Source organism: Vigna radiata, chromosome 8 (assembly GCF_000741045.1).
Source record: "Vigna radiata var. radiata cultivar VC1973A chromosome 8, Vradiata_ver6, whole genome shotgun sequence".
NCBI classification, from domain to species: domain Eukaryota; kingdom Viridiplantae; phylum Streptophyta; class Magnoliopsida; order Fabales; family Fabaceae; genus Vigna; species Vigna radiata.
Genome location: NC_028358.1, coordinates 39,882,864 through 39,894,074, shown reverse-complemented (window position 1 = coordinate 39,894,074; position 11,211 = coordinate 39,882,864). Strand labels below are relative to the sequence as shown.

General features: G+C 35.5%; 1 protein-coding gene across 1 annotated transcript; it reads right to left on the bottom strand.

Moving 5' to 3' along the window:
• Positions 1-2,046: 2,046 nt before the first annotated feature.
• Positions 2,047-10,548, bottom strand: LOC106771914 (eukaryotic translation initiation factor 5B). Its single transcript, XM_014657960.2, has 13 exons — positions 10,282-10,548; positions 7,951-10,184; positions 6,806-7,329; positions 6,613-6,720; positions 6,440-6,540; positions 5,468-5,558; positions 5,263-5,373; positions 5,123-5,188; positions 4,651-4,710; positions 3,998-4,555; positions 3,403-3,522; positions 2,900-3,019; positions 2,047-2,803 (listed from the first exon to the last, which is right to left on the bottom strand). The coding sequence occupies exons 2-13, from the start codon at positions 10,115-10,117 to the stop codon at positions 2,738-2,740; spliced, it is 4,092 nt and encodes a 1,363-aa protein (XP_014513446.1). The 5' UTR covers positions 10,118-10,184; positions 10,282-10,548; the 3' UTR covers positions 2,047-2,737.
• Between the last annotated feature and the right edge of the window lie 663 nt (positions 10,549-11,211).

Below are 11,211 nucleotides of genomic sequence, written 5' to 3'. Positions count from 1 at the left end.
CATAGAAAATGATAACAATCCCATTTAAAAATACAATATACTGAAGGTGCCTCAAACCCTATTGAAAGTTTATCCCATAACAAAAAGAAAAAGTTTGTATCAAACTTGAGTTTCAAGAAAAAATCTTGAAACTTACATAAAAAAAAGGATTTTTTTTTTCTTTACAAGCTATTTTATCCTTGTTTTCCATTTGCGTGTTGGATATGACTAACTTTTATATTTTTAGTTTAAAAAATGTTTTTAAATAACTTTTCATAAACTTTAATTTAAAATCTCTTAATTTTACACTCTAAAGGGGCAAACAAATTGTGTTGTGAATGTTTTTCCTGCACCTTTCCACATTTTTCCCTGCATCCCATAAAAATTTTAAAATTTGTTTAAAGAATTTTTTTTATCAAATTTTAAAATTCATTGAATTTTTTTTCAACAAATTTCAAAATAGGATTTTCTTACAACTTCAACAAATTTTAAAATCTGTTAAAAAAAATTATTTTTAGAATATAAAGAAACGTGTAAAGATGCAGAAATAAACACTTTTATATTGGTTGTTTCAGTTCGGCCAATCTCATTAAAGCTTAGAATGTTACTTTATGCACCTTATCAATTTTCTTCTTGTACCTTGTCTAAGTTTTTGGAAATTTTTTCCAGAACAGGAGTTGGTGAGTGTGATCCGAAAAAGTGAGCAAAGTGCCTTTCAGAAAAAAATAAATAAATAAAATCTTTCTGGAAGTGATTTAATACGTTTCTGAAAATAAAATTCAGAATAATGGGTGCAGAACGAAATGGGATGCAGAAAGTAATAGCCTAAAAAACGTATGGTAACTTTAATAGCAGACTTTTTTTTACTTGTAATTACAACTTCAGTCACTACAGTATTGAACACAAGTAAGCAAAATTTATACATTCTGGATGGTTACTTGCACATCTTAATTTAATTTAATTCTATATTTATATATAAATAATTTCAAAATAGTATCTTCAAGCCTAAAATGTTATTATACTAATTAGCTCATTATTAAATATAAATAATGATAGCACAAAATATTGAGATAAATATTCACATAAAATTCATTACAAAGAGTTATACATATATTTATTATTTACGGATAAGAAATATTTTAAGATTTATTTATAAATATCAAATTATATTTTAATTTAATTTGTATCATATTTTACTTTTTTATAATTTTATGTAATGTTTTATTTTAAAAGCTATAAAATATTTTTTAATATCAGTAAGTATTTGTAGATATTTATAAATTTTAAAAAACTCATAATTATTTTTAAATAAATATCTAATAGTAACAAAACTAATAACAAGTTAGATCTTTTTTATTGTAAAAATCATGTATTGGATAAATCTAACCCGTTATCATTCCTACGAGTAAGTCAAGTCGTTACACAGCTTTCGGATAGATGTAAATTTTAAATTTCCGTAATTTGATTTTTTCTGATTGTTAAGTTGTGATTTATGAAAGTTCTGTATATCGGGCTAATAACAGCATACATTTCTCCCTTTTTTTTTTAATAAGACAAGTGCAAAAGGTTGCTTCAATATGTTATGTTCAAGCATCAGATACCACTCGATAAGATCAAGTGTATAACTTTCATCTGGGTCATTAACAGAAACTAGTGGTAAATGCTGTTTTTCAATCTTGGTGATATTGATTAATTTTTCTGGTGTTTGTATTTAACTCAGAATGAACACTGGTGGTTAATTTACGGGAAGAAAATATCTGGTTTGAAGCCAGGTGCCACCAGCTTAAAAGGTAGTGGAGAGGTTCCACGTTGATAGCTTGTGTGTCAAGAAAACTAAAACAGGAATGAAGAACCCCGATTGAATTAGTAACGGAAAAAAGAACCGTATTCAGCAAAGAACTGACAGAAAATAACCCAAAAAAGCAGGAATGAGGTTGACAATTTCTAAGGGAAGAACACGAATCTACCCTTAAATGACACCATTCTACCCTTACTCCCCCTCCCCCTCTCCATTTCAAGTCTTGAACAAAATGGGTAGTAAATTGGAAAAAGCGGAGAAAGAGAACAAAAACAAAGACAAATTCTATATCATTGATTTGAAAATAAGTAAATCTGACGGTTCTAATATACTTTCCCCGGGTGGGAGATATGGCTGGCTATCTCATGCTATCCTTCAGCCGTGTCAATATGCCCAAACACATAAATTTCAGACTTCACGTGGCTTAGTTGATCTTTTCCCTTAATACCAATTTCCACATCCAAATGCTTGGTATATGGAACACCAAAAGGATATATAACTCACGAAAAATAAAGTGCCTATGGCTACAAATGTAAAAAAATCGTACACAACTACACTCGTAAAGCAAAAGTTATCAATTTTAGTCAAATCAATGATTACTCCCGAAAAATTTTCCTTTTCCTCACTGAACTGCATTTAGAAACCTTATTTGTTTCCATGTATACCACAGATATGTATATAAATATGATAGTAATTCACAAAATTTGGACCTTGCCAGTTACCCTTTCTGCACCCTTTTTATCTGAGCTTCCCACCTGACAAAGCATTGGAGTCTCGTCTGTTACATTTAGCCTCTCCATGACAGCGCCATCCACCTGAATCTTCGTATCATCCACTGGTCTCCATGGGGAATCCCACCGCATCCTCAGCAATTCCTTCAAAGCGTTGCATAAAGCCAAACATTCGCCAAAACCTTGCTTTTCTGAAATGAATACTTGAGTGTCCACGCATTAAGTCTACTCATTGTATCTTGAAAAGATTCTTCAATTTCACAACCAACCTCCATTCCTCCATAGATAGATCATCCTATATCAATCAACAGATGTAACTTAAAGACATGTTCAACTAAATCCATAAACAGTTAAATGTATTTGCTCATGATGCTTGTTATTGCAGACTTACCCGATAATTAGCTTTGAGAATATCAATAGATCTCCGTGAAATATGGCTTACAAGTTCATCGTCGATCTCAAAATGTCTCCCAAACATTTTTTGTTGCTCTTCAGGATTGCTGCCAACAATCTGTAAAACAAAGTGGAGACTCACAGTAAGGTTGCCACCAAGAATACCCAAGGCAAATCATTCCATTTCTCCCTATCATCCACCTCTTAACTTATCTCTCACCATTTCCTCAACAGCCATAGTATCTAATTATTGATCATGAATAAATCATGTAAAATATGAAATATGTCAACGTAATAAAACTATTACACTTCAAATAAATTTAAAACAGACATTAATGATCTTCTACTTTTGACATGATACATACAACTTACAGGTAGAAGCTTCTTGGTTCTTGTTACAGGCTTTCTAATAAATATTTCGAATTCCATTTTCATTGGTAATAAATTTGGGAGTTTGGTGAGGTTCATTATAAAGACTTTAATTTCAGTCCAAGAACATACCTTAATGGCTACTTTCTGCCCCTTCTTGGCATAATCAACAGGTTTGTGGTTATTTTCAATGGAGGCAATGCGGCCAATATCAATGAACTCTCTGGAAGGAATGCAAATTGGAGTCCCAATCTGTCAAATAAACAAATATTAGATGCAAATTAAGGAATGAAAACAATTATCTTTGTGCATTGCGCACAACAGGCTTCACAAAATTAAACTAAATGTTGCTTGTAAAGGTCAAAAGTCATATTAAGCACATTTCCATGATTCAAAGTGGCCAAATTTGTAGGGTGGAGAATAAATAAGTTCATTCCATTTTCACTTTTCCAATACTTTTGTTGTACCAACTACCGAGAATGTGTGCAACAAATTTAAAGCGTAAGTTTCCATCTCACCACATTATAATTACTCAAACCACAGCTTAGATTATACATGGGACAAAGAAATACAATTAATTCCTCTGTCAAAAAATAGATTCAAAACGAGAATTAAAACTGCTGGATGCACTCAAGCCAAAAAGGACCTCGTCCTTGCGTAAAGAAAACAGTTATTCGCCAGATAATAGCAACATATAAAAAAATGCCTCAATAAAAAGTAGCAATACCTTTGCAATGCCTTCAAGAATATCAACTCCCAAAACAATTGGGTCCTTCTTGTTGAAAATGCAATTTGGTAAGATTTTAAAAACGCATGGGAAGACTGCCTCATCAGCAGCTTCTTTCTTTTTCTCCTCTTTAATGTTGTCAATATACGCTTTAAATTGATCAAACAGATGATAAATGATATCAGCAATAAATATCTTCACACCCAATTCATCTGCCAGTTCCCTAGCCTCAGGTGTAACTTTGACATCAAATGCCAATATTGCTGCATACTCTCGCTTTTTTTCAAGCATTACACTGGCCTTCATTACATCTTTTTTGTGAACAGGACCAATGCTTATACCACTAACAGGGATACTAACTTCTGGAGTTTTCAGAAACTCCAGTAATGCTTCTAAGGAACCAAGGGTAGATGCCTGTACACAAACACCTTCACCAGTCCTGTCAATCCTGCTCATAACTGATCGCATATCTTCCATTGCTGCTTCTTTGATATCTTCCAAATCATCATCAGGCTTCACCACATATAAACCAGTGCCAGCAATGGCATGCTCAAGGCCCTGAATGAAACAGAGTAAAACCAACGCTTAAGCATTCATGAGCACAAGACAACAGAATAAAAGTAGAAAAAACAGCCAATATCACCAGGAAATACCTGGGCAGTGATTTTTATACCCATTGCAGCTTTGATTTCTTTGTGATGAAGATATGTTCCCTGAAATTATACCATTATTACTGCTTTGTAAAATGTAAGAGATACTAAATAATACAATCTCTGCCTAGATAGAATTTGCCAATGTAAAACACATTACTCAAAACAAATTGCTGAAGCTGACATGAAAAATGAAAGGATGAGATATCGACTTGCTCAAATAGTTTTCTTGTCTAAATGAACTATCTAAGACCCATCCCTCTGGTTTTTTGGCTCGCTCCACCATGTTAAGCATAATGATCAGGATCTCTTCCAACACTTTTAAGATCACTGGAACTCATTAAAATTTTACCGCAACATTTTTCCCTCCAAAACCATAGTTGCTATGAATTTAATAATTCAATATCAAATAATATATTGTTTACAGCCGTAGTAGATGGCAATTAAATAAAGAAACAAATAATTGTGACTATACCTTGACGCGAAGTTCCTTCATTGGATGAGGAGTCAATAAAGCTCGAATTGTGGTAACAATTGGACCCTATAATAAAAATTCCATTAGCCTTAACCAGTGATCGGTTGCTAAAAGATGTAGTAAGAATTTAAGACACTTACCTGCATTCCACAGACAACTATTTGTTCTCCTTCATGAAGAACACCATTAACTAAAACAACATCAATAGTAGTTCCATGGCCTTCAACAACCTTAACCTCTAAAACAGTACACTGGTAACCACAATAAACAAAGAATTAGGTCCCTACAGTTAAACCATCACAATGCATTCGACTAACTTTAACATTAGGTGACAGTAAAGCTAACCTGCACTTCTTCACTGTACGTAAGTTTCTCAACCATTGTTTTTTGGGTCCATTGAACCAAAAGTAATAACAAATCGGGAATTCCTTCGCCACTGAAATATGAAAAAGCAAAAATAGTGTCAATACGACATCCACATGACAAGTAATAAGCAGATTGTGTAACAATTTTAGGCAACACTAATTAAAAAGACTGTCGGTCCCAAGACAAAGTTCATGCATATTTTACATGTGTTATTGTCCAAAGATAAATGGAAATCTGCCCCCACATTTCATATACCACCCACTTCTCCCACAAAATCAGCACTTTTTAGATAATTTCAGTCAGACCTCAGACAGTTTGAAACCAATTTAAAACATTACAAAGAAGTTAAGATGTTCTGGAACACACTGAAATACTAGAATTTAGAAGCAATAGATGATACTTCCTAATAGTGGCAAAAATGTTGAAAAAGCAAATGGACAGAAATTGCTTAAAACCAACAATATGTAGTAACATGCAATATATTGACATCAGTATTAGTAAAATCTAGTGTATATAATGCAATAGGTATCAGATATAAACTCTCACACCCACATAAACTAAATGTTTCAAAAAAAAAATTCAGACATCCGTTTCTCTTAGTATTATCCCATTAGGAAAGTTAGGCGTGTGCAGGAACAAAAGTAGTACATCAGTCTCAAAATCAAAACCCATCCATTGTCCATGTTCTTAATCACAAAGGAGACATCTATATTCATCAGACCAGAGAATTTGATTCAATGGAAATTTTCACCGCATAAAATAGATGGTGCAAGCCTAACTATTTCTATCAAACAATTCATTGTTTTTATCAAACAATTCATTGTTTCAATTACAATGAATTTTCACCGCATAAAATAGATGGTGCAAGCCTAATTATTTCTACCAAACTGATTTTATTTCAGACGAAGGTGAGGAGGCCGAATGTTATAATTCCAAGGCTACTGCAATTACCTTATTGCACTTGTAGGCACAATGCTGAATGTTTCTCCCATTTCTTTGTTTTTATAGTACAACTCAGTATTCATCCCTTGTTCTTTGAATTGAGTAACAATCTAGCAATAAATCAGAAGAAAATTAGGGTTACAAACAATAACAGCTAACACAAAAATAAAATCTTGTGCCACCTGAGTGAGCCTCATATTGAACTCATTTTGAACATCTTTAGTCTGCTGCTTCAGTGCTTTGACAATTGGGGAATTGCGACATGTTTTCCATCCATAAAGCCTGTCAACCTGCAAAGTGTCCAAGAAAAGTGCAACAAGCATAAGCATCACCTATTAAAAATATTTAAGAAAGTGTTAAGGCAGAAATACTCACCTTATTTAAGGCAACAATGAATTCTGTATTCCTCATTTTTAATAGATTTAGTGACTCTATTGTTTGTTGCTCTAACCCATGCATAATGTCAACAACCAAAATTGCAATATCACATAGGCCTGAACCCCGAGACCTCAAGTTAGTAAATGACTCGTGCCCAGGGGTGTCAATAACCAGTAGACCAGGAACTTTCAGCTTGGCATCAGCTTTCAGTTCCTTTGTTCTTTCACGTATGTTCTCAGCAGGAAAGTATGTTGCTCCAATCTGTTGTGTGATACCTCCAGCCTCACCCTCCTGAACATTAGTACCACGAATACAATCCAACAGCTTAGTCTTCCCAGTATCCACGTGCCCCATGATACAGCAAATTGGGGAGCGGAGGTTTTCATCATTAGGCTGAGGAGGGGTAGCAGATTTTTTTGACCTATTCAAATCAGAATCTTGCTTCTTATTTCTGTCATTAGCTTGCTTTCCATTTTCAGTTTCAACGGTCACGGGCCCAGAAACAGTTGCACTAGCAGCCCCTGTTGCATAGGAGAAAAACAGATAATTTTTGTATTAGAAGGAAGTAGCAATAAGTAAAGAATAAAAAAGGTTATAATTTATTAGGGAAACAAAAGTGTAAGTAAATATCCATTCACACAACCCCTTGCTATACCGGGAGACACACAACAGTAACAACTAACAACCAAACACTTAGAACACAGAAATCTACCAGTGTCAATCAAACATCATCTGTTCTATTTAAAGCAGGGCTGATATAAAAGAACCAATTGTTATCATATACCAGAAAAACATGCATCGCAATGCAGGTTTCCAGTTTAACAACAACTCCTGTAGCAAATAGAATATCTTAACAACGTATTACTTCATGAAAGCAGTGATGTCAATTTCACAAAGTCACTTGAATTGGGAAGAAAAAAAATCCAAACCTAAGCTTTTGATCAAAAATTTATAGAACCATAGTTTTTAATTCAATTTACCAAAACAAGTTCACATATGCGTTTACACTATGGCTACTATATAAGGGTACAACAATTCAGACCCGAACGCTATGTCTCCAAGCTTGTAGTTTACAATCATCAAAGAGGTTTTTAGCAGTACAAGGACAAGAAAAAATGCCAATAAAAATATGCAAATCTCACCGGCATTCTGAATAGGCATGGCATTTTTAATCTCCTTTTTGATAACAGGTTTAGGTTCGGAGTCAGCCTCTTCGTCTGCAAATGCACCTTTGGCATTCAGATTAACATCATCCCAGCTTTTTGCATCCCATTCATCATCTTCTTCGTCTTCCACCACATCATCTTCGGCAGTGACAGGAAGTTCAACTTTATCATCCACCTGAATCGACTCCACTTCTTCAATATTCACTGGTTCCTCAGAAACTACATCAGTAGCAGTCTCCTTCGCTTCGACAATTTCAGCTGTCTGAGCAGCAGCACCATTCTGATTTCTATTATTTGGTTTTGCCTTCTTTGTCTGGTATATGGGTTTTTTAGCTGGAGCACCAGAGTCCCCAGAAGGGAGAGTCAGACCCCCAGTGCTATTGAGAATCTGCCTCCTCATTGCCTCCAAACGACGTGCTTCTTCCTTCTGCTTACCAGTTAATAATTTACCTTCTTGCTTTTTTTTCTGTCTTTTTTCGTTTTCTCTTTCCTTCTTTCTGCGTTTAGCTTCTTCTGCCTGTCTCTCAAGTTCCTCTTGCCTGCGTCGCTCCTCTTCTTCCTTCTTTAACCTCTCTTCCTCTTCTCGTTTCTTCTTTTCTTCAGCCTCTTTTCTTCGAGCTAGTGCCTCTTGCATCTCTCTAACATGCTTTGGCACTTTCTTATCAGCTGCCTTAGCCTTTGAGTCATTCTTCTTTGGTTCAATTGCCTCAGCTTTAACTTCAGCTAATTCTTTTTCTGGTGCACTTCCTGCTGCTGCTGCGGCAGCGGCAGCTGCCTTCTTTTCCTTTTCCTTTTCCTTTTTCTTCTTTTTCTTCTTTGCAGCAGCTGATTCTACCACCTCCTCTTCACCCTCCTTTTCCCCAGAAGCATCAGCAGCAGCAGGACCTACTTCAGGAGTAGGCTGAACTTTATCATCCTGTGGTGCAGAAGCAGTTGGTTTTGGTATAGGAGCCTCACCGAGCTCTGCAAGAAGCTTATCCAAATCTTCCTCCTCTTGAGCAGTTCTCCCACTCTTTTTCTTATTCTTCTTCTTGTTTTTGGAAGTTTCAGCAACTCCTTCACTCTTATTTACATTGCTGTTGCTAGCATCAGCACTACCAATAGTGGGTGCCTCAGGCTCAACTACATCCGCATTTTCCTCACTCCCTTTGGCAGCAGTGCTACTGCCCTTCTTTTTAGAGGACTTCTTTTTACCTGAAAACGAAACTAAAGAAACATCATCCTCATCCATGTCATCACCATCCTTACCAAACTCGGGTACAGAAACATCATCCTCAACAGAAACAGCTTTGCCACCGGAACTTGCAGCTTTCTTGGAAGACTTCTTCTTCTTGCCAGAGAAAGTAATTGGTCCAATGTCATCGTCATCATCACCACCACCATCCTCCTTCTCCTCATCATCATCGATTTCAGTGAGAACAGAGGCAGAAAACACAGCACCACCCTTCTTACTGCCTTTCGAGGACTTCTTCTTCCCCGTGAAAGTAATAACAGGTTCATCGTCATCAAAATCATTATTCTTATCATCTGCCACCTCACCATCCCCACCATCATCAATGGCATCAAAAGCCGAGGCAGCGAACAAACTACCACCGCTTTTCTTCGAAACCTTCGAGGACTTTTTCTTTCCAGTAAAGCTAACCACCGGCTCATCCTCCTCCTCCTCCTCCTCACCACCAGCATCATCGTCGATAGCATCAAAAGCCGATGCATTGAACAAACTACCACCTCCTTTGTTCGATGCCTTCTTACCCGAAAAACTAACCGCAGGTCCATCCTCTTCAGACTTATCTTCTTCGTCACCTTCCTCGTCACCAAGCAAACTAAAGCCAGATGCAGTAAACGCAGTGCTCCCACCGCCTTTCTTGTTTTTCCCCTTCTTCTTCCCAGCAAACACAACTTCAGGCACATCTTCATCATCGTCAACATCATCATCGTTACTCTTACTTTTAGCATTGCCTTTCTTACTTTTCTTCTTTCCCGCCGCAGCGGGTTTCTCTTCCAGCGCCGGCTCCTCAGAGAGCTCTGTTCCAATGGAATACTCATCGTCGTCGATGACCACGGCCTTCTTCTTAGATTTCCCGCCACCGCCTTGCTGCGAGGCGTTCTCCTCGTCCCTCGCAGTCGGCTTCTTCCTCCCCATGTCCGATTAGGGTTTTCTCTTCTCCCGCGAGTATGAGTGGAAACGGCGCCGCGTTGGAATCACAGAACTGCAAAATGGAAAGGAAAATCGCCTCGATGGAATAAGAATAAGATCTATTCGCAAAAACTCTACGCCAGAGAATAAATTAAAGGAAACGAGCGCACCCTAAGTGAATCTGACGGCAACGCAGAGAATCTGCGACGCAAGGGAAAGAAAAACGCCGATTGCGATTGGGTTAGGAGTGGCGAGAAAAAGTGATTGTTCGGAAACGATAGAGCGGCGGTGAAGGAAGGAGAGAACAAATATTTCAGCCCTTGAATTAATGTGAATGTGAAAACAATCACTTACGTATGTATGTGTTGTAAGTAATGGCGAATGAGAGTGAAAGAGAAGAAACACAGGGTTTCTCTTCTAGGGTTATTTGTTTGTGTGAGTATGCGTGGTAAATTGATGGTATTTATTGGAAAAATTATTTTTAACAATTTTTTTTATAATTTTTTCACAACTGTTTGTTAATGTGATGATTTAAATTATCTGTTTCAAATATACGAGCAATAAAATAATAACATCCAATATGTTATAAAAAGATTACTAAAAGAAGTTGTTAAAATATGATGGTTGTATTTATTAACCCAACCCCATATAACCTTACAAACTTCTACTTTGGTTTTGGAGAGAAAAATACAGAAAATAAAAATACAACATAAAAGCATTAAAAGAAATAGAAAAAACTTAATCAAGAAAAATATTTTGAGTGGTTGATTTGTGTCACATAAATATAAATTTATTTAAGTTTATCATTTTTATTTGATTTAAGGTTTTAGTCTCTATAATTGAAGAGTCATTAGATATTATCATATATTATAAAATCTTATAAAGTATTATTATATATTAATAAGTTATAATTAATTATTCTTTAAAAAAATTATTTAAAGAATATAATGGTTTGTTATTTTTTATTTATTTAATTTTATATTTTTAAAAATTATCAAAGAGATATCGAGAATATATTTGTGGTGGAAATGGTTATAATACAAAATATTTGGTAGTTAAAGAAATGTTATTTATAAGATAAGATAAATAATGATATAAAA